Source organism: Emydura macquarii, unplaced genomic scaffold (genome assembly GCF_026122565.2).
Source record: "Emydura macquarii macquarii isolate MOO-44397 ecotype Brisbane River unplaced genomic scaffold, CSIRO-AGI_Emac_v2 contig_1253, whole genome shotgun sequence".
In the NCBI taxonomy this organism is placed as follows: Eukaryota; Metazoa; Chordata; order Testudines; family Chelidae; genus Emydura; species Emydura macquarii.
Genome location: NW_027131390.1, coordinates 1,972,026 through 1,996,046, shown reverse-complemented (window position 1 = coordinate 1,996,046; position 24,021 = coordinate 1,972,026). Strand labels below are relative to the sequence as shown.

General features: G+C 45.8%; 1 protein-coding gene across 2 annotated transcripts; it reads right to left on the bottom strand.

Moving 5' to 3' along the window:
* Window positions 1-1,736: 1,736 nt before the first annotated feature.
* Window positions 1,737-22,041, bottom strand: LOC137153020 (UAP56-interacting factor-like). 2 transcript variants are annotated; one of them, XM_067547991.1, is made up of 9 exons: window positions 21,854-22,041; window positions 14,326-14,469; window positions 9,702-9,844; window positions 7,545-7,672; window positions 6,038-6,119; window positions 3,561-3,592; window positions 3,398-3,472; window positions 2,524-2,635; window positions 1,737-1,915 (listed from the first exon to the last, which is right to left on the bottom strand). In XM_067547991.1, exons 1-9 carry the CDS (start codon window positions 21,939-21,941, stop codon window positions 1,820-1,822), a joined length of 900 nt encoding a protein of 299 aa, XP_067404092.1. In that variant the 5' UTR covers window positions 21,942-22,041; the 3' UTR covers window positions 1,737-1,819. The 2 variants fall into 2 exon arrangements, with proteins under 2 accessions (XP_067404092.1, XP_067404091.1); XM_067547990.1 differs by having other exon boundaries at window positions 3,398-3,475; window positions 21,854-22,038.
* Between the last annotated feature and the right edge of the window lie 1,980 nt (window positions 22,042-24,021).

Sequence of the window (24,021 nt, the reverse complement as noted above, 5' to 3'; positions counted from 1 at the left end):
AGTTACCTCCCGTGTCTTTCATACAACACGGTCCAGAATGCCATTCTATTTTCTATATATTATGCTATTGTGGTGAGTTTCTTAATCATTAGGGCCTGCTGCATGGACCATCTCTGCTGCTCAGCTGCCAGGGAGCTGGGGAATGTTAAGAGCTGGGTTGCAGTGATAAGAGGTCGGTGGGGGCGGGGGGGATGTCACTAAATGTTTTTGTATCCCTGTTGGTGCCGTGGCAGTGTTATCCGTGGGTAATTACTGGAGTCTGTTTATTTTACCGACTGTATTTTTTAGAGCTGGGCTGGGCACCTTCTGTTCAGTGCAGAATATAAACTGCAATGAGAAAATACTTTGCCCCCTTCCCTAAGACTCCAGGGCAAAGCAGTGGCCCTGATGTGCGGCAGATTCCCTTCCTCTGAGCAGACACTCAAATGCTGCCTGTGTCACTCTCCGTGGTCATGCCATGCACCCCCTCCCCTCCCCTCCCCATGGTGCGCCACATGCACTCAAGGTACTGCGGCCCAGTATTTTTGGTTAGACCAAATTTAGACTAAAATGCCAGTTTACGGAAAATGAATAATCAGATTTAACTCTTCAAACGTGTTTTTATTCAGTGCAATGACCTCTCATATCACCTCTGTATAAATTAGCAATACCTCAAAAATTCCTATAAAACCAAGTTCAAATCCAGTTGCTTGTTCCAGTTGATCTGGTGTAAAACTTAAAGCATTCTGTCCAATATTAACATTTCCTAGCAAGTGTCAAGGCCCATGTGCTGCAGTGATGTAAAAAACAATGTGCACCAGTGCAGGCTTCTTTGGCATCAAACCAGAGTTAGCCTCACCCATCTGAGGCTCTCTACATCAGTGCAGAATGTGTCTGCTAGGGGTTTGCGCTGGGGCAGCTACCTTTGTTATACCAGTACCACCGCCCTGCAGTGCACACAAGGCCTGAGTCACTCCAGATGCAAGCTGGCCCGTTGACCATAATGGGCCTGTGTGTGTGTGCTGGATTGGGGCCTTCCATTGTGAAGTCTTTGGGGCAGGGACTCCTGTCATCACACCTGTCTGTCAAGTGCCTGGCCTTCCACATAAATAAATCATTCAGAAATCAGGTGGCCAAGAAATAAAGCCAAGCACACTAAAACACTGATGACTGAAATGTGCCCCCGCGCCGGCTGCTGCCGCGCTTTCCTTCCACCACCCGCCTGCTGGCTCATCCCCCTGGGCTCAAGCTCCCTGCCCTCCCCAGCGCCCCCATCCAAGCAAAGAGGAGGAGAAGTGCTGTGGGCTGGGTGAAGCCAATGGGGAAGAACGGCTGGGTGCTGACCAGGGAGCAAAGGGGGCTGGCAATATCCCTAGATAAGGGTCCAGGAGCCCATCTGAGGGCAGAAGGCCAAATGTCCTCTCCTGCCCAGGAAGCAGTGTGAGAAAAGGCATCTTTGCCAGAAGAAGAGCCCCCCCCCACACACACCCGTCCTGGCAGTGTGGGCGAGGCTTGCTCCCAAAGCCGGGGGAGTCCCTCTGCAATGACGGGAAGCCATGGTTCCCAGGCAGTGTGGCTCCATTAAAGCCGCCTACCAGGGCCTATGCCTGGCCACAGCAGTTCCAGGGCGAGGGGAGAGTTATACAGATCTGGCCAAGATTCTAGCCTTAAAGTTCTTGTTGTCTCTGCCCTAGACAGTGCATTGACTCTGAGCGTGCGTGCATGCAAGGGAAAGGTGTAATACCACTGCAGCCATCTAAAAGGAAATCAATTGAGTTTTATTGGGCGGCCTGTTCTCCAGGCTGGGCTGGATCTGCCATCCCCGGGGCGAGCACATGGCCTACGGCAGCATGACTGTCCGGCCACTGTTCCTTGCTGCTGTAAAACGTCTCTTGTTCCTCAGACCGGAGAATCTCTCGTCCAAGGTCAGGCTGGTCTGCAGGGGAAAGGGAGGGCACAGCATGATACACCAAGAGCTGCAGGGGGGTATTGATTAAAACACATCAGGAACGTGTTACTGCAGCCAGCTAGTCATTAAACTATTCATCACATGGATCTCTGTAAGGAGCTTGACAAATGCATTGGGCGGGAGAATCTCCAACAGCGCCCACAGCCGGCCAGTAAAGTATCCTCAGCCAGGACAGGAACAAGCAGGGGGCAGCTGAGTGCACAGGAGCTAGTCCTGGCAGGAAACTTCAGTAAGGGAGAGGGAAGATAAAGCCGGATCTCTGAGCTGTTCTGGAGCTCTGGCCAAGAGGGGCCATTTGTGTGTGTAATAGGATGAGAACTAGAGCTATGCCAATTACCAGGTTTTTGACCAAACTGAAAACTCCCCCCCAAATTAGTTTAGGTTGAATGAAATGTTTCATTACTGATTTTTTTAATTTAAAATGGAAATAAATCCAAAACAAAAAGGTGTTTGAATGAAAATTGAAACGTTTCATTTTGAAAATCCCAGTGTTCACATGGCAAACAGGCCCTGTGGTGCTAAGCGTGGCAATGTGGCCGATCCGAGCGTTCAGACGCTAACGCCATCAGCTCTACCTGATTTGCCATTGCTCGGAAGTTGAATCTTAGCGGCACTCCTCTGGGCTGGGGTTTGGCAGTCTTTGGTGGGGGTCTTCTGCCTCTCTGGAATGGCCGCTTGCCACCCGGCCTGTCGAATGCACGGAGCGTTTAGGGAAGCATTTATTTAGCAAGTGAAGGTAGCTCATTTTCTATCACTCTCAGCAGCAGGTGGACGAATGGACTGCCTGCATCTCCCTGCATCTGGGGGCATTGTTCACAACAGTCTTGGCAAGCATAACTGACAACAACTTAAACCCCGGCAACTGGGACTGATGTAGGCATGCAGCACTGGGGCTAAAGAGAGAGGCAGTCTGTGCCCGCAAACCTGGGGCGTGCTAAGGCGGTGGAGCATTGCCCTCCTCCAGCGCTACACCAGCCCCACTTGTCGCTGACTGTGCATTGCTACTCCATGGCACTAAAACCCTTCTTCCAGCCAGGGCCCGGAGCAGCACACATCTCTCCTCTGCCCCTCTGACACAATGACTCCAGGGCGCCCCCGCTAGGCGAATGGTGTCTCTCCAACTGCTGCACAATATTGGTTACCGCCAGCAAATGGAGCTGGCCCTTCAGCTCAAACAGAGATGCTTAACTCCAGAGACCCAGCTTCATTCCACAGCTAGCCCCACAAGTACTGTCACTGCAGATTTATCCAAGTTATGAATACATGGAAGGGAACTGCAGTGTGCTTGCAGATATTCCAGGAGCAGAGAGAGGTCAGATTTTTTTTGAAAATTTTAATCTAAATTATTTACTCAGCTCTAAAGGGCCAAAGGGATATCAGGGGAGGCCTTTCCCGAGACACAGATTTTAATAGAATGTCTAAAAGTATACACAATGGCCATTTACTCACAGGTTGGTTGGGTTTGCCTGAGGATTAGACACAGAAATGGTTAGAACTGCTCCAGAGCTGGGCTGCAGCTGCCACCTGCTGAGAAAGAGAAATGTATCCCATTTTGTTTCAGTAGTGATGAATTAGGCACAGTCGTGTGTCTTTTTTTAATCCTCCCAATTACCTTCTCATCCATGGTATTTTCGCTTCCGTGTGCTGTAAAATAAAATGCATGAGAGAGAATTGTTTTATAAGCTGTCTCTCAGAAAAATAGTTCCCTCTAAAGTAGCTTGTTTGATAAATTTAACATGACGGTTATGTCACAGAACATCACCCCTCTACAATGAATGGTCCTTTAGAATATGTGCTAGCAACTTAAGATAAACTATCTGTTCAATCTTGTACTTAGCTGTGACACTAAATACCTTTCTCAGACCTGAAGAAGACCTCTGTGTGGCTTGAAAGCTTGTCTCTCCCATCAACAGAAGCTAGTCCAAAAACAGTTATTCCCTCACCCACCATCTCTCTCTAATACCCTGGGACCAACACGGATACAGCTACACAGCATATCACCAATAAGTCACTTAAATTTGGTTTCACTCTAACAGATGGTTTGGTCTGGGCTGATTTTGCTTTGTCCTTTCTGTCTTAAAGTACAAGCAAACCCTACTTTATCACCTGCTCTACTGTTATCAGCCAGATGCCAAAGTAGTAAGCTGAGACTCTGCTTTATAATTTAGTACACACTACAGTGCTCCTTGCCCTGCACATACTGGTGCACACAAATGTCCATGTGCTGCTCGCCTGCACATGGTTGCAGGATTAGGGCCTGTGAAGCTACACCAACAAGCGTAATTTGGCTTAAACCAATTGTATTAATATTCAATGTTGTAAGGCGCCACAGGCATCTGTCTGACTTCTAGAGATGGAAGGCTCAGAGATTCAGGGACCAGAAATGGATGTCACATTTTAGGATATGTCTACACAGCCCTTGGGAGCAAGCCTTCCAGCCCACATCGATGGACCGTGTGCTAGTGCTCTAAAACAGCTGTGTAGGCACTGCTTTGATGTCGCTAGGCTCCAAAGCCCAAGATCCAGCCCAAGCTGCAACTTCAAAGCACTGTCTACACAGCTGTTTTCAGAGCACTAGCACATGCCCTGAAGTCACAGAATCATAGAAGAATAGGATTGAGAAAGACCTCAGGAAGTCATCTAGTCCAACCCGGTGCTCAAAGCAGAACTTTAAAAACCTCTAAGGATGGACAGTCCATAACCTCCCTAGGTAACCCATTCCAGTCCTTCACCACCCACCCAGGGAAAACGTTTTTCCTAATATCCAACCTAGACCTCCCCCACTGCAACTTGAGACCATTGCTCCTTGTTCTGTCATTTGCCACCACTGAGAACAGCCTAACCCCATCCTCCCTGGAACCCCCTTTCAGGTAGTTGAAGACTGCTATCAAATCCCTCCTCACTCTTCTCTTCTGCAGACTAAACAATCCCAGTTCCCTCAGCCTCTCCTCATAAGTCATGTGCTCCAGCCCCCTAATCATTTTAGTTGCCCTCTGCTGTACTCTCTCCAATTTGTCCACACCCTTCCTGTAGTGGGGGCCCAAAACTGAAGACAATACTCGAAATGTGGCCTCACTAATGTCGAATAGAGGGGAATAATCACTTCCCTCGATCTGCTGGCAATGCTCCTACTAATGCAGCCCAATATGCTATTAGCCTTCTTGGCAATAAGGGCACACTGTTGATTCGTATTCAGCTTTTTGTCTGCTGTAACCCCCAGGTCCTTTTCTGCAGAACTGCTCCCTAGCCAGTCAGTCCCCAGTCTGTAGCTGTGCATGGGATTCTTCCATCCTAAGTGCAGGACTCTGCACTTGTCCTTGTTAAACTTAATCAGATTTCTTTTTGGCCAAATCCTCCAATTTATCTAGGTCACGCTGTATCCATTTAGCCGTTCGTCACTACCCATTGAGCCTGATGATCTAGCCAGCTTTCTATCCACCTTATAGCCCATTCATCCAACCCTTACTTCTGTAACTTGCTGATGAGAATACTGTGGGAGACCATATCAAAAGCTTTGCTAAAATCAAGATACATCATGTCCATTGCTTTCCCCACATCCACAGAGCCAGTCATCTCATCATAGAAGGTAATCAGGTTGGTCAGGTATGTCTTGCCCTTGGTGAATCCATGCTGACTGTTCCCGATCATCTTCCTCTCTTCCAAGTGCCTCGAAATGGATTCTTTGAGGACCTGCTCCATGATTTTTCCGGGGACTGTGGTGAGGCTGACCACCCCAGGCTGGGAGGATTACTGCCATGTGGACATACCATTAGAGGCCTACACCAGAAAAGCACCAGGACAATGTAACTGTGAGCAAGATACTTAGAACTGAGTTAACAGCATAACAGCAACTACGGCCCTAACCTGCACACGCTGACTCACTCTAGGAATACAGACTCAAACGATTTCAGTGGGAGTGAGGTGCCTAAATACCTTTGAGGATCTGGGTCACGCTCTCTGTATAGCAATGGATATTTCTCCCAGCTCACTGCAGAAGCAAGGATGCAATTGTGGGAGGAAGAAAGGAATGTTAAAATTAAAACTATTATCCAGCTTGTTAGGTATTACAAGAGACCATAGCACACTGACCCCTCTGTTAAAGTTGACTTTGGATTGCCTCTGCTGTATTTGTTTCTGCTGGAAGGCTGGTCTCCTGTTTAGTGTGAAAGGCCTGCAATTAAAAGAAAAGAAACAAAGTGACAGAATGATTACTTTTAGGAAGAGCACTGGGAAAGATCTAGTCATCATTTTAATAATCTAACCATGTTTGATTTTAAAACATGAAAAGCAAACCAGCAACTGCATGCTCCCAAGGGCTGCCAACATTGCTGCTATGGGTAAGGTTTCCAAACGCTTCTCTTACAAAGCTGTGAAGAGCCAAAGTCTCCTGTGCCCAGCACTGCACTTGGCATAACAGAAGTTACCTCTGAATTCTACAATGGGTTGTGCTAGAAGTAGGCTCTTGGCTGCTTCCAAACCCCTGTTAAACAATTATTCCCTTAGAGCTGATCATTCAATTTTATTTCCCTGAAAATTTTTGAATGAAATGACAAAGTTTTTTTTTTCAAAAGGAAAAAAATGTCAACTTTCAATTCTCAAATTTGGGGCTTCTTTCCTCTCTCTCTCTCTCCATATTTTAATTTGGGGGAAGGTGATAAAAAGGAAGAGAAAAAGGGGAAAGAAATCAGAAAACCAAAACTTGTATAGAGAAATGCTTCAAGTTTTGAAAAAACTTCAATTCAAAAGGAAATTAACATTTTTGTTTTGCTTCAAATATTTTTCATCAAAATCAAACTGTTTTCATGAAAAATTGATAGAAAAATTCCAACCATCTCTAGCCACTCCACTGAATCCCACCCCTTGTGCCACTGTTTCTCATGACATAGTTATGTGTCACTTTGCTCATTCATGCGTAGTGCAGCATGTGACTATTAGAGCTGAGTCTATAAATCATACTCGCAGAGATATAACAGGGTGAAATACGATGGCCTGTGTTACAAGTCAGACTAGATGATCCAATGGTCCCTTCTAGCCTTAAAATGTAGGAACATAGCATCGGCCTTAGCTCAGAATTTCCTTGCTTTCCTTATTTTCAGTCCCTTAGGCCAAGACTCAGATAGCCTGGCTGGTGTCCGTTGTACCTTACTCCTGGAGTGGTCTCACTGGTTTCAGTGGGGCTACTTGTGCAGTGAAGTACAATACAGTATGAATTAGGCTACCAGACTCTGGCATTTAAGGTTTTAACGTCTTTATTTTATTTTAAAGTTAAGATTTCTGTTTTTAGAAAGGCAAAAGCACATCCACCTTTCCAGGTTAATCCAAGTTTCAGACAAAATGTTTAATAAAAGTTTAAATGATTAGAATTTATTTATTAAAAGTAGCAGAGGAAATGTCTGGCTTATTAAACACAAGCAGGCAGTAAACTTATTTCTAAGTGATTTAGCAATATAAAAAGGAATATTTCATAAAGTACCATACATGGCTGCCACACCGCTCCAGTCAATGCAGAGCAAGAGAGGAGATTTAATAACATAAGAGATCGTTCAAAATTGACAAGGACAGTTTCCAGATCAGATCAATATACCAGACTATATACCTTCTAGCTGGGCCTTGGCCAGTGACTCCTGCTGTTCTGAATCTCTTGGGACGCTGGGGTAGCCTTCTCTGTACTTCAGGCTGTCCGCTGTCACTGCTTTTTGTAAGCACTTCATCATTCTGGTTGCCCTAAAACATAGAAACAGCTCGCTCACTCTCAGCTATAATTGCTGTGTTTGCTTTCTCAGTAGGCAGAGAAAAGGGTCACAAAATATGACAGAGCAGGGGATTAGTGTCTATCAGAATAATAGTGTCTCGTTCCTGATCTATCCCAGCCACATCACTATAGGGGCAGCCAGGGCTTAAATCTGAGTTTGTTTGCTGGGCTGTTCCACTTCCATTTCATACATGGTGATACTTGGTCTGCTGTAAATGTTCGTTCTTTCATGATTGACTGTGTTAAAGCAGTTGTCATTTCTCATCACATTCACAATGCTTTGTTTGAAAATTTTAAGGGAGATTTACCCATGGAATTTACTCACTTACACTGTCCACGTGTTAATTTCACTGGGACTGAATTCTCTCCTATGTGACTTTTTTATTATTATCAAAGATCTTGCTCTGTAAGTGTTTTTTCTTCTTTGATAATTGACTTGGTATGTAATTGATCCCTTAAGCTTATTAAATTCTGAGGTGTTTGGGGGCCTTTCCCACTATGACATGGATATTTCTACCGATCTATGACATTGTACTGACTTTTCCACAGTCATGTCTCTTTGTGAACTCTTATTAACAATTTTTTGAAATTATGAATGACGGGGTAGAATGTTTCAAAGGGAGTTTGTGGGCATGGGTGTATTATATTTCACAGGGAAGACAGAAATGTCATACTTGCTTGTGGAGACACAGGATTGTGAAAGTACAGAATGACCCCAGGTCACAAACCTCCCTGTAATCCTGCCGCATTCAGTAAACTACTGCTTCCTGTTTGCACGTGTGCTTAAATACCTTGTTGGACCAGAGCCTTAGAATATGGAAGAGCAGGCACCTTAAAAGATACCCATTCAGTAAACCAGAGTTTCCTTATTACTTGTAAATACTCATACTTACTATACCCATTTCTTTCTGTAGGACAATATCCATATCACTGTTATCACTCACTAAATGATACGCATTTCCACATACTCCTACTCAGTTTATTTCTGTGGAATGTAAGCTACCTTAGAATTATTCTTCTTAGCAACTACTTATGACTTTCTCTTAATATCCTGCCCTAGTCAGTACATACCTGATTCATTACATCCTTTTAAAATAAGTACCAAATTCTACACCCATGTATGTACAGTGCTGCCCTCTTTCACTATCAGGAGATTGTCATTATGAATTATCATTATTTAAAAAAATACTTATTGAGCATGTATGGAGTACTATTTTCAAACCACCTAACTCACCAAGACATCAAAAGGCAATTCTCATCCCTAAGGACTATCTAAGTACTAAATTTCAGCTTTCTGTCCCAAACCATTTTGGTGCTAGCGACATTCAAAATAAAGTCACAAGAATTATTTTAATGGTACAAGCATTTTGTCCCTTCATTCTGTTGATGCTAAAAATAGCTGAAGCACGTTTGCTCATATCTTAAAAATAAAACGAACCAAACAAACAAAACCCCACTCCAACAGAGAGTAGACCTGGACAATTTCAGCCTTAAAAAGTGAAAGTTTGAGAACGTTATGAGTAACCCAAAAAGGAAAGTTTATAATGGAAACATTTGAGCAACCTTAACTAAGGCTGTCACTAGCACCTCTGTATAATCAAAAGCTATTTATCTAGATGCCAACAAGAAATATAGGCCTAATCTCAAATCCATTGAAATCAATAGGAGTCCTTCCAGTGACCTCAGGGGGCTTTGGATCATGTCTTGTTTGGGCAAAAATGATGGTGAAACTTCAACTATTTCCTTGAAGGTGGCCATATTAAGATGAGGTGACACTGAATTTCTTTATAAGACAGGACTTATTGCACAGCCAATCTGAATAGATTCAGTAAAATATGTTGAGGCCATTGCAAGTTTCACATCCTCTAAGCCTAATTGGACAAAAAATAAAATATATTCTTCTTAGACTCTTCTCTTAGGCAATTCAAGATTAAAAAACCCCAAACCCTTACAGAAGTCTATAACACTGAGGAACAGCTGTGGCTTTTTTCTCCCGCCTACCTCTTGAGCTGAAGCTTGGCGTTTTAAAGGGCTCACTCCATTTAATGTGGAAGCTGCTCTTCTTCCTGGACCAGTTATGGCACTTCTAAATTGTCTTCTATAATATTGTGGCTGTCCAAACCCTCTTCTAAATCGATTGGGTCCTATGAAGATAACCACCTGTTTTAGTTTCCTTCAAAAACTTGATTTAGTCATCTGAATGGTTCGCCGGATTCATTCATATGGAGCTAAGGGTACCTCTGCAGACAGTGAGCTGGGAGATCTGGGAGCACAGCTACCAGGAGTTAGCATTCAATTATAAATTCCTCTTATTTCAAAATGTGCCTGGTTGAAACTTAGCCTCAGCTTGAATGCAACTTTTTTAATAACAACAGCAAAATTAAAATGTTTTGGATTTTCTTAGTACAGGAGCTTGAAATGCATCTTGGAATGTTGAGCTCTGTGTTTTGCTCAAAACAAGTGGATTAATTAAAAAAATGTAAGGGGGAATTTGTCTTCCTGGTGACTCAGTTTCAACATCCTAGATTTTAAAGATGTATATGATTTTATTTAGTAAAGGTATGAAAGTGAAGACTTAACTGACTGACTGGTAGACAGCAGACAGTTCTGACTCATAATAAAGACAGTACCCCAGCGAGCCTTTCAATCTGCTGTCAGAGCATCACTCCCCATATTGTTATGAAATAGCTGTGAGATGCCAAAGCCTCTGGGCACTGACATGCAAATGAGCGCACGCATCTGAGGGATAGACCTGCAAAAGCCTGGAAATGGTTCTGAATGCCTAGATGATGATGCTTAATGCGGGTCTGTGATCTTTTGTTGATGTATAAATCTTTGCATAAATTCTGCACCTATGTACACGCTCCCTGCTGCTGCTGTTGTTAACAAATGAACAATCCACACATACACAGCTTAAAACTCATTTAGCTTTAGTGATAGTTTCTTCTCTCAAAGCCTGTTCATGCCTCTTGTGCTTTCTGAAGGAAGACAGCTCTCAATCTTTCACGTGAAGTTATGGTGCATTATGGTCTAATTACTATAAGTGATAAACTCCTGTGGTCATAATTAGTTGTCATTTTCAGAGTAGCTGTCTCAACAAAATGTATATTTGTACTCATGGAGGCATATAAATTATTGGTAGGGACATAGTTTCAAGAACAAACAAAGCTCAGCGTTACAGTGCTTAATAACTCAAGGCAATTAACAAAATACTGCACTCTACATAACTTTACTGGAGCAAAATGCAGAGCAGATACCGCCTATCTTAATGCAATAGCACTGATTACTGTACAGAGTCAATTATTTATGATGACTTGAGCAGCTAGAGATGAAGTGTTCTTAGGAAGCACTGATGTTCCTCTGACACATGGGCCTCACAGGTTATGTCTGCACTGCAGTGCAAGCCCAGGGTTCAAACTCAGGCTCAAGTCTAACCTTCCTTCCATCTACACACAAATCACACTAACCCAGGGGTCAGACCCAGGGTCTCAGGACCACAGAGATGGAGGGTCTGAATCTGAATTAATTTGGGACCCAGGGTTCAAGCCCTATTGCTTTTGCAGTGTAGATGCAGCTCCACTGGACTCGTGCTCTGGGAGTCTGCCCAAAGTATCGCACAGGCCAACTTTCTTTGTCTTCTAGAGAGTCACGTTTGGTGGACAGTCAAGTTTTCCCACACTGCACGACCAACAAAGAGCTGCAGTGGCTATGTTTTGGGAGGACGCTAAGAAGTCTGGGCTATGGGTGGTTGGACTTAGTCTCACACAATGCCGTGTAGACGCAGGAAGCCCAGGTTGGGGCCCAGGGTTCAAAAATTCATAACCTGAGGTTACACATGGTTAGACACTCAAGCCCTAGATTAAGAAACTCAGGGCCTGCTAACTCAAGGTCTACTACCCTTGGGCTTATATTGCAGTGTAGACAGACCCTCAGTGACCACTGATGAAGGCTTTAGCCCCAGCTGGTGACAAGCATAGGAAAGTTAGAGGAGGGAATGTGGTAGTACAAAGGGGAAAGAAGGGAAGGGTTGATTTAGGATGCTTTGGTCCTAACAGCGGAGAGGCATTAGAGCACAGCTCCAGGAGGGTACCGGCTATTATGAAAGTGCTTTCCCCAAGAGGGAACTGTCTATGCATCCATAGTCAATGGATATGATGCCAGCAGATGGTGCTCAAGAATATGCAGCATTGTTCTTAAGTTTTCTAAGACCAGTAATGGCTTCTGGGTGTAGTGCCCTGTGAATGGCTTTCTTTGTGCTGCTCTGAATTCTGGCTATCACACTGCAGCAATTACTGCAGAATGCAGTTGGTGCGTCTGGGTTGGGAAAGGGGATGGAAAGCTGCTGGGTTTGATGAATCTAGATGATCTGGGAGGAGCCGGGGGTCTTCCCTCAGAAAATTAGTTTTACAAACTGATTTGCTCTGGAAGTGTTTGCAGCATCTAAAGGAAGAAGACGCCTTTCACGGCTCCATGGAACATTCCCCGCTCGCTCTGGAGGAAGCCTGGCTGACAGAGGATGACTCGTAGCTAGCCCTAGAGCTCTCTCTCCTGGAGTTCCTAGCTGTTGCTAACCATTCTCCCCTTCCTGCTCTCTTTGTTTTGCCCCCATGTTGGTTTTTCTTTCTTCCCCTTCTTGTTTTTCTTCCTGACCACCACTGGCTTGTTCTCCCCTTCTCCCTCTCACCCAGTTGCCAGACTCCAGTGTCACCCAGACTCCGCACCCCCCACCTTCCCCGCAGGCTGGCAGAGAGTAAAATGAGCTCAACAGCACATCTCCTTGCTGTTGGAGGCACTGAGCGCAGCGGTGCCTTTTCAGGATACAGTGAAACCTGCCTTAGCGACCACTTCTGACAAGATACAAGCGACTACTTGCAGAGACCACCGAACTTTCCCCCTATAATTTAACAGTGAAGAAACTGTAAAGAGCCGCCACCTGTCATCTGCAACCAGAGACCATATTTTCTCACTCCTTTCAGAGTTGGACACTCGGCCAGCAGCTGCTGCTCTCCTCATTGCCTTCAAAGCTGGGCAGCCGGAGAGCAGCGGCTGCTGGCCGGATGCCCAGCTCTGAAGGCAGCGCGCACGGCCAGCAGCAGTGCAGAAGTAAGGGTGGCAATACCGTGCCTTTGAACAGAGACTGCCTCTTCAAGCGACCACTTTTGCTAACTCCCATGAGTGGTCGCTCTTGGCAGGTTTTGCTGCATTTCACTGTTGCAGCAGGAACGATTAATGCTAACAGCAGCCATCGTCAGAAAATCCTGCTCCTGCCAGGCAGTTCACATTGGAAAGCATCCACTCATGAGTGCCCTGAGCCATAGCTGGTGTAAGTCATCACCACTCCACTGGCTTCCACAGAGCTACCTGGATTTACAGCAGATCAGAGTCCGGCCCACAATACATGGTGTGCATGCTGCTGTTTTAAAAGCTGTGGACTTCACCTCTGGCATTGCAGGGCAACGTTTGCTAAAGGATTTTTTCATAACCTCAGCAGCGTGTGAAGCTGAGAAAAAGACTCGCTTTGTCCTGACATGGGGAGCTCCAAACTGTGTTTGTGCTGAGCTCCTGCGAGAGCAAAGCTTGACAGTCCCTCTTGGAGACGCTATAACACACAAACTCCTATAACTGCTTGTCATTACAGACTCTTCGGGGGAATCTTCATCAGGCCATATTCCAATATAGGCAATTGCATTTCACCTGCGTAAATCCCTTGCTGCTTTAATCAGAGACTGTTCTTCATTCCTTGTCCCTGAAGTGTTGTGTGCTCTGCCGGTACTTGTGATGCAAAGTGACCCCTTTCACTATACAGCGCCAAATTCTTGCCAGTGTGAGCACCCTAAACTTCGACTGACTTCAACTCCAGCAGGGACAGTGGGTGCTCTGTACCTCATAGGAGCAAATCTTAAATGCAGTTTAATCTGCAAAATGCCGAGACTTGCAAAAAGCATTCTTGTAAATTAAGAATAAAGGAATTTTTTTAAAGGAATACCTACACTAAAATCTTTAGTTTGACCTCTAAAATCTTCAGCAAACTTGTTTAACAGCAGTAAAAAAACAGATGGAAAAATTCTAGGATGAACAAAACAAGTCATTTTAATTTTGTTGATAATAAGCAGTAGAGCTAATTTAGATTATTGTGTGGTCACACATTTATATTCAAAGCATGCCCTAAAAATAATGAGTTCAACCAAAATTACAAATTAACTCCAATAAGTGAACTATCAGAGGATAACCTAAGAGGTAATTTAAGTGTGTTCTGGGAAAAGGGGGGGATTAGGAAGAGTATAATTAAAATATGCAAAACTCAAAAGGAAAGAGAGAGCAGATATTAAGTCATTTTGAATTAGTAATTCATGAGAAAGACAGGAGGGGGAGAAAGGCATGAATTTACGCTTTGAAAGAGCCTGGATATTCAATTGTTATAGAAAAATTCCTTTTTGCTAAACTACCAAGAGCAAGATTATACAATACAAAGACACAGGAATTAGATAAGCAAAGGGTTTGGATGGTATATCTGGTGTGCAAATGTACATTCAAAAGAGGTGAGTCATCCTGATTGACTTCACAGGCATCCTTCCATACTAAACATCTCCTTAGTTCCTATGGCTGCACTTTAGCATTTATATACCTTGCAGATTTCGTTGCATCCAAGTACGGAACCTAGGTCTCCCATTTCCATATGCTGAATTCCTGTTCTTGACTTGCTGCCTTCGTCTGTCCCCTACTACCTTTGCATCTGTTTGTCCTTTCCTGTGGCGCTTTATGATGTCATCTGGATTGGAAAACACAAAGAAAAAAAACCTATGGAAAGCTGCAATTTCAGCTAACATCGCGTTCCATTGTGAGCACTTCTAATTATCCGTCATGTTGAAAGTGAGGTTTGTGCTACTCCAACCTCGGCTTGCTAGACGTTAAAAGCCCAGATCAGTCACATCATGGTGGTAGTGATGGGGGAGGCTTGTGTAACGATAACTGTCATGAAAGGTAGAAATGAACTCGAGCATGCGTTCTCAACGGGGTCTATGAGCAGGTGCAAAGGCGTGGTGACTGCCCTCCCTATCTTTGCTGCTAGACAGAAGGTTGGGGAGGGGTCTAGAAACTTGTTTAGGTTGTACAGTTCAGCAACATTTGAGAACCCAAGTGCTAGACTGTCCCGGCAGTGCATAAAACATTCTGGTACCTAGGAGAAAATAGGCTCCTCCTCCTCCAACAGCAGCAAGAAAATAAAACAATGCAGACACCTAAACTAAAGTCACCATTAAATATCACGTGAGCAGCACAGAGAAATGAAACCTAATCTTCTCATACGTATGTCAGTTAGATCAGGGGCTCTCAGCTTTTCCAGACTACTTTCAGGAGGCTGATTTGTCTTGCGTACCCCAAGTTTCACCTCCCTTAAAAACCACTTGCTTACAAAATCAGACATAAAAATACAAAAGTGTCACTGCACACTGTTACTGAAAAATGGCTTCCTTTCTCATTTTTACCATAAAGTTATAAAATAAACCTATTGGAATATAAATATTGCACTGACATTCCAGTGTATAGTACATAGAGCAGTACAAACCAGTCTGTTTAAACTGTCTGTTTAGTCTGTACTGACTTTGTTAGTGCTTTTTATGTAGCCTGTTGTAAAACTAGGCAAATATCTAGATGAGTTGATGTACCCCCTAGAAGACCTCTGAGCACTCCGGTTGAGAACCACTGAGCTAGATAACATTGCCGTTAGGTTGTGGTTTGGTTTTGAATGGAGAAAAGCCCTTGCAGAAGGAATCAATCAACTGTTTGTGATACCGACAGACCATGCAGGCTAAAGATCCATATTTGATAAGGTTAATTAACAGAGAGAGGCAGGTTAGAGCTGAAATATTGTTACTCCTGTGTACCCGCAGTGATAGGGGATTAATTTAATAACTACAGTTAATGGTGCTTGGTACCTGAATTTAATTAAGGGCCAAAACCTGCTCACGGTTCCGGGGTGCATATTTGGATGAATGCTGTGGAGATCAGTCCTTATCTACTGTGGGGTACGCGAGAGCAGACTTTGGCTGTAAGTGACAATGGCTGTAGGGACTGGACCACAGATCTGCACAAGGGCAGAGAGATGGCTGGGCTCCGGGATGGCAGGGGAAGCTGGGTGTAGCCCCAGGACCCTGTCCCTGGCATGTCCCTCACAAGGGGCTTTCACACAGTCCTCCCCAGTCCCCCTCTGCCCATGACCATAATTGCCCAGCAGGAGGTAAGGAGAAGGCAGGGCCATGGATCTGACCCCCAGGGTGTCAGCTTCCCTGAGATGTGATCCAGCACACTGCTACTTCTGGGACAGTGCTGCAGCTCTGCGCTGGCAAGCGTACAAGGAAGCCTTGGTACAATTCGACAGCAGCCACCGGCCTGAGGACTGTAAAATGCTGAACAAACATTAATGAATCGATTGTCCCTGCAGCTCCACATTTTACAGATGGAGAAACCAAGGCACAGCAGCAAAGATAAAGGCCTGAGGATGGGGGGCGGTAAATGAGGAACCGCACCCAATGGGGATGTGCGTTCATTTAATCAGATTACGTGGACTCACCGGAGATCTAAAGATGGTAGATCTCTGACGCTGTTCTCAACTCTCAGGGTTCTATCACGAGTCTTGTGATGTTTTTTCTTAAGGCCCCAGCTCCTGGAGTCATGAGATTATGCAAAAATCTCTGTTTCCATTTAAAAAATAAAAGTAAATTTCTAGCCCTGCTGATTGCAAGGAAAAACTTGAATTGTGAATCCTTAAAGCTCAAAAATCAGAAGCCAAATAAGAACAACCCAAATGATATTATTATTTTTAAATCTCATGACTTTTAAGCCAATCTCATGACTTTCAGGGGCCTGACTCATGACTTTTGAATGCCTAGGCTTGATGATTCTCTGGTTGTTTGGGACACGTGCTCAGAAACAGTTGGATAGGGGCACATGGACTGAAAAATAACTGTCTTATCCAGCATGTGTCATCACGTAGCACTGTAACAGCAGAGCGCTGAGCAGGGAAATGCCTGCATTTCATGGCAGGGCTCCATGTTTCATTTGTAATGAGAGAGGTGACAGGACTCAAGAAATTAGATTCTAGGGCTCTAGCAATTTTTTTACTTTCATAACTGATGCAGCAAGCTTAGAGGTGCCAGGGCTCTGAACTGTCCAGCCTAGAGGTGCTGGGATTCAGCTCTGGCACAATTAAACACTGGCTGGACTGTAGAGTCTTTCTCACTGATCCCCCTTCTGTCCCATACCAAGAGAATCAGCTATTCCATTTCAGTGTCCATGTTTGCTCTATGGCCAGCAGCAGCAGCAGCTAGGTATTTTGGGAATCGCCCGCTCTGTTCCACAGGAAAAGGAGAGAGCAATCCGCCAGCTCTTGTCCTGCTCTGTAATGGGTTAGTGACTGAGACAGCACCACCTGTCAGCTCTGAGTCATCCTCATCTGCCTCGCCACAAATAGGTACAAAGGGGTTTAGAATACAAGCAAAAAGGAACCAGGCAGTATTGCTCACGTCCCAGACATCCACACTGCAAAGGGGACCAGGCAACACTGCTGATGTCCCAGAAGACCACAGAACACCTGCTGCAGGGCCTAAAATTAGCTCTACACAGATCAGAGGCTTTTAACTGTTCAGTCAATGGAGAAAGAGATACTGGGTGTGCACAGTACTGAAGTGAGAAACCATGCTGTTGTTCACATCTTCTTTTGCTGGACACCTTCCCTCCATTGCCTTTCCAAGTGTATCATTAATGGTATTGGGCCTGTACCATTCCCACCATTCATATGGCTGCAGTTAACTTTTCTTCTCCCCACATCTGGGTTGTGATTAAACCCTTTTACATTTAAGCCTAAATTAGTGGCATTATAGCAGCAGGAAGGAGATGACCAAGAAGATCAAGTTATTTTGCTGGTCCAGCTCCAGTCAGGCACCTGTATTTTCATTAGGGGGAGACTTCCTTTAATACATAGCTGTGCCTATACACCACTGCAATAGGACACGCACTAGCATTGCTTGAACTAGACAAAAACACTGTGCACCTTAGGATGGAGCATGGTGTTGCTACTCTGAGAGGCTTCAGAAAGAGCTGCTGCCCCACGTGGGTTGCTTAGGATGTGCCTGAGAGCTTTGCACAGTTTTTGGAAGCTCACATCTATCCTGCGCAAACTTCTTAAGCTCTCTACATGGCAGCATGTGAAAACGAGGACTCTGGAGCATTTTATGCATGCCTAAACTGCTTTTAGCTAAACCATTCTGCTAAAAAAAAAAACCTCCCAGGTTAGCCACAGGCACCAGTTCTCAACAAGATCGGTTAAAATAAATATGGGCTTTGTAGTCCAAACTGTTTTGAAGTCTGGTGAGCCCCCAAAAAAAAAAGAAAAAAGAAAAAAAAAGGTAGGAGAAGGAAGGGGTTCAAGACCTGAAAAGTACCTTTTTATTTTGTATTTCCAAAACTTGTTCAATTTGCCTCAAACGTTCCAGAAAAATTCAAACCTGTCATCAGATAATGGACATGAAATTTCAGACAGATTCTTTCAGTTTTCACCATATTAGTGGGGGAAGGGGACTGGGATTACCGGTCAAAATCAGTCTTATAATGGAACGCCCATTTCAACCCTGCTTATGCAGAGAGTAGTGCCACTGCTGAATGAAGGACTGGAGTGAAAGGCTGCATGCCATGAGATTTCCTAGAGCCATTGTTGTAGGTACAAATCACTCCTCAAATGCTTGTCACTTGTCACTCTGTCAAAAAATACCAACCTCCAAATAACTACAAGACCCAGAATAAGTGAACAGTGTCAGGTGGGAGTGAGAGTAGACTGGCTGACTGTTTTTGTGGCTTTGCTCCCAGGTCTGCCAGGAGCAGAGCACGTGGAGAGCCCCTGGAGTGATCTCAATATTAGTATGTTTTAATGGTCTCAGTGAAGTTTGCCTGTGAGGCATCTGCTTCTTGGAGCACAGACATTTTTGAAGTGCATTACTAGCTGAGGCCCTGCTTGCTCCTGGTGGAGGTGGGAACGGAGAGCTGATGCTAGAAGTAACTCTCCTTCGGCTGTAAGAGAAAAAGAATCAGCTGTTTGGTTGAGCACCTTTCCATGTTGAAAAAGAAATAGATGTAGCAACGATTACCTTTGGCCTGTCGGGAACCATGCTTTATTTTCAGAAGTAAATACTGTATAGCAGAGACAGCAATGATGAAAAGTAATTTTCTGCTGTGTGAATGTGCATAGGAACTCTAAAAGTCTTTGGGCTATAATATCAGCACTTATAGTGGAGTGTGACGTATCTTTCCTGCAATTTGGTCAGTGTCAGAGCAGAAATACATAGCTAGATGTGTAACTAGGGCGATCAGAGGGACTACTTCCTCCTCCCCCACTCTCTTCTTCATTTGCGGTATACGCACTGTCACAGAGCCATTCAGCAGTGGGATTAGAAGCTATGAACCAGCTTCTGATCTCGCTTATACCGGATTAACAGCACTGTATCTCCTTTAACGTCAGTAGAGTTACTCCTGATTGACACTGGTATCAGTCAGATAAGGCCCTATAGATCTGAAAAGGAGCGCCAAAGACCTGATTTGGCAGTGATGCTGAAAGTGTCTCCTCAGAGCTTCAGCCCCTACATTGCCAAATTAACCCCCCGCCCCTTGAGTTAGGTGTTCTTTGCAGGAAATACAAACAGTGAGAAACAGATCATAAAGATTCTGCTAAAAGTGAGCCTTCAGACCAGACACTGAGTGCCTCCATCAGCTGGAGCTCAGTCTAGACTGGATGAGTACACATCAGAGGACCCAATGCTTGGATCACTAAATGTAACCCAAACCAAATAGTGAAATTAGGGACCAGACCCTTAGCTGCTGTAAATCAACACAACTCCATTGAAGTCAGTGGAGCTACATCAGTTCACACCAAGCTGGGGATCTGGCTCTGGGTTTTCTGCGTAAAACAAACAAAACTGTTCTGTTGGTTTGCTACAGAATTTCTACTGCATCTGGGTAAAAATGGACCAGTGCTTCTATTAAAAGGATGGAGCCAACCCAACAATTAAAGCCTAACAAAGTTTTCTTATAAAATGTAGATTTCAGTGTAATAATCCCCCAAGATCTATACTCCAAATCTCCTGACTTAATATAAGGACAGTTGTTTATGCACAGATCAACATATTCACTGCCAGAAAAATGACTAGCCTAATGAGCAAGCTACTATAAATAGTCTCAGTACCAAGTGACCACAGGCTCCCCTCTTCATTCGGCAGAGGGCCCATTTATCAAAGTCCCTCTCAACCTGCTGGGTTTGAAACTTTCAGCTCTGAAGTTAGGTTGTAGCGTCAACAAGGTACAAAGACAAATGTTTAAACTGTGTTTTTTTTCACCAGCTCTTTGCCTGCCGTTTAACACACACACTGTAACTTTATTATATCCACACATTCTCTTAGAATGTAACCCTGATCTTTATATTTTATGCTGCATACTCTGTGTGCCTGACAGTCTAATGCCTTTCTGTGTAATTCTGCTGGGCACTAGGTCACATAACAGAAACCTCAAACTACAGGGGGCACACCTGACAAAACAGCTGTTCTGCTGGTACTAGCCATGGGCAAGGGTCTACTCCAGCTCCCGCTAATGTCCATGGCAGTTGAACTGGCCCCTAAAATTCCTCGATTCTGCTGCAATTGGGAACTAATCTGACCTACAAATAAAAGCCAATGACATGATGGAATTGGGCATCTAATCCACCTCCTCCAGTCAAATTGCACTGGATCAATTCACTTTTCTTGTTTTCTTTTATTAGAGCACAACTGAAAAAGTCAGCATTTTTCCTGCGGAGGTATTTGGCTTTTCACGATGTTTAGGGTATTCCTCCTACTGAGAACAGAAACATCACAAACATCTCAGCAAATACTGCATGGTCATTTAAAAAACATGTCACTCCTTACGAGCTTGACCCTTGTAAATCCAGAAACAAGCTGTCTGCCTGGGCGTGAGTCAAACACTGCTGCGCCGCCTGGGAGGTGAGGGTGGAAAAAGCAGCACTACCCCCAAATGCAGTTTCCATTCTCTGTTTTTGTTTGCTTCTCCCTGGGGAGCATGGGCCGGGCCTAGCCTAAGCGATGCTGGATTTCAGAATGCCAGCGGCGGTGCCTGGGCAGGTAGAGCCTGTGGAGTCCTTCCCTACGGAGGCAATGTTTGCAGGCCTGTAGGGACTGGATCAGCATTAGGTCCTGCATTCCCCCCACCACCACCCACACACACAGAGACACACAGAGATACACACACCACCACCACACATACACACACACCACCACCACCACAGACACCGAGACACATACACACACCACCACCACACACACACCCACAGAGACACACACACCACCACCACACACACAGACACATACACACCCAGACACATACACACACACACCACCACCACCACAGACACATACACACACAGACACATACACACACACATACACACACACACACACACACCGAGACACCCAGAGATACACACACCACCACCACCACCACACATACACACACCACTACCACCCCCCCACACACAGCACCACACACACACACACACACACACAGGGACACATACACACACCACCACACACACACACTCTTCTGGCCCTGCTTTGCAGAGGGCAGGGGAAGTGCGCAGCCGGAGCAGGGCGGACTCCCGGCCCCCCCGGCTGGAGCTCTGGGCACCGCGGTCCGGGGGCGCGGCGCAGCGCAGCAGGAGGGGCCGGGAAGGGGTGCGCGGGCCCCTCGCCGCCCTCGGCAGCAGTCTCTGGGCGGCCAGGGCCGGCAGCCCCTGCCAGGCGCCCTCTGACTCCGGCAGACCGGCCGCGGCGCCCCCTGCGCCCGCCGCGGGGCTCACCACGGGACAGCGCGCCGCCCGCCTGCGGCTCCGCGCAAGGCCGGAGGGCCCCGGCAGAGCTGCGGCGCAGCGCAGCGCAAGGGAGGCGGCTCGCCCTGCCCTGCCCTGCCCTGCCCTGCCCCGCCCGGCGCTGAGCCCCGCGGCGTCCGGCGCGCTCCGCTTCTCCGAGCGGCTCCGGCCCGCTGAGCCCGCGCCCAGCCGCCCCAGGCCGGAGGGGGGAAGCCCCGGCAGGGCGCTGGGCGGGACCGGGACCGGCACCTACCCAGGGACATGTCAATCTCCTCTGCGCCCTGCGCCGGCCCCGCGCCGCCTCCCGGCTCCGGTCCCGGCCCCGGCCCCGCCGGCTCCATGGGCTCCCGCTGCCGACCCAGCGCTCGGAGCCCGGTGGGAGAGGCAGTGCCCAGCCTGGCTGCCCCGGGCGCGCTGCCCGGCTGCCCTGCCCCGCTCCTCTGCTCTGTGCGCCTGCCTGGAATGTGCAGACGGGAGAGCATGGGCCAGCCCAGCGCATTCCAGTGCTGCAGCACTGTCCAGGGAAAACCTTGTCCTAATGTCCAACCCAGACCTCCCCCGCTGCAACTTGAGACCATTGCTCCTTGTTCTGTCATCTGCCACCGCTCAGAACAGCCTAGCTCCATCCTCCCTGGAACCCCCTTTCAGGTAGTTAAAGGCTGCTATCAAATCCCCCCTCATTCTTCTCTTTTGTAGACTGAACAAGCCTAGTTCCCTCAGCCTCTCCTCATAAGTCCTGTGCTCCAGCCCCTTAATTATATTTGTTGCCCTCTGCTGGACCCTCTCCATTCCCTGGGATACCGTCCTCCAGCACCGCCCCACCCTGTCTGGCACCCTCCCCCAGTGCCCAGCCAGCACCTGCCCTGAACAGCTTCAGGCACCCTTCGCCCCCTAGGACATCCTCCTCCAGCACCCGCCTTGGGCACCCTCCAGCAAACTATCTTCCTCTCCTTTCATTGCCGTATGGAAAAACAAAACAGAACGGAACAGAAAAATTGCTAAAAGAACATGCTACCCTTTTAAATGGGGCTAATGTGATTCTAGATGAATAGCGTGTTTGTTTCTGCTATTTTTACATAACAAGTGGTCTGAAATCATCTCCGCCATAGAGTACGTAACAAAGGTCACATACATCATTAGACAAAGCTTGCACAACCCAAAGTGTTTAGAGTTTCTGAGACAGCATCTGATTTCCCCCAGTGTGCAGTACACAGTTCAAGTGGGGGCATTTTCCACATACAATGCACTACCTGATATCCCTGGAAATAGATATGAAATTCTTGGTGATATGGAAGGAACGTGAGGGAGCCAAAGTACCAGTAACAAGAGACAGACATGAGTCACAAGCCTATTATATATGTGTGGAGGGGCCAGAAAAGTAGGAGTAAATTGAAGTGCTGTAATGCTCAAGCTGAAAGGTGATGGAAGCGGAATAGACTGCATCTGAATGCGCTCCCGTGGCTAGAGCACTGGACTGGTAGTTGGGCAGCCTGGCTCTGCTGACCTGTTCTGTGACCTTCAGCAAGTCCCTTCAACTCCCTGTGTCTCTTTCTCTTCCCACATGTTGCCTTAAATATTTCAGACCTGATCCTGCAAACACATGAACATGCTTAACTTTGGATTGGATTGCTAGGCTCACATTCAAATTTGAAAAGTGAGGTCAATAACATAGGGAATTTTACATGTATAACAGTGAAAGAGTAGAATGGTGTTAAGATCTGAACACCTGAGCAACTATCACACTGTCTTGGAGTGACACAACACAACAACAATGTGATTACAATTAAGGCATGTTAATGTTTCTATTCCCAGATTAGATTAATTTGATTTTTAAAAGGCCCATTAGACTGTTTCTTTTTCCCCACTTGTTTCACCACAGGGTAAAGGTAAGGGTGGTTCAGTTCCTTATCTGTGTTTTCATATTGTAACATATTGGGATTTCTTTTAACTTTGAATTTCCTGGGTTTATAGTACTTGCTTTTGGGATAACTGCAACATACCTGTAATGTATTTTACTTTAAATTGCTGATATGTACTGTCAGTCTTAACTCCATTTTAATATTTTTATCTAGGATTTTCCGTAGCTTGTTTTGATTTTTAATAGAAAATGTTGTACATGAATGGGAAACAAAGAGAAAGTTACTAAACCAGTTGGGAAGATTAAGGCAGGCTGCATCTGCATGCACAGCACCTGACCTGGCTGCGAGGGGGTGCATGGCTGTAGCATGCACATTCTAGATACCCTGTGATGTTCCCAATGGCTTTGAGATATGAAGTGGGTAAAAGACTATTGAGGCCTGCACGAGGGGTGAAAGAGTTAGTGGTCTGAGGAGCTGAGGCTTTAAGAAGAACATAAAATATGGTGAGACGTATAATAAAATTGCCACAGTTAGCAAAGCTATACTAGAACTCATATGGTTA

Excerpts from the sequence above, each read along its gene's own strand:
- LOC137153020 (XM_067547990.1), bottom strand. The coding sequence starts at position 21,941 with ATGGAGCCGGCGGGGCCGGGGCCGGGACCGGAGCCGGGAGGCGGCGCG. Across the intron at positions 7,673-9,701 it reads GCCAAGCTTCAGCTCAAGAG|GGCAACCAGAATGATGAAGT; the intron begins GTAGGCGGGAGA and ends TCTATGTTTTAG. Across the intron at positions 1,916-2,523 it reads TCCGAGCAATGGCAAATCAG|ACCAGCCTGACCTTGGACGA; the intron begins GTAGAGCTGATG and ends TTTCCCCTGCAG.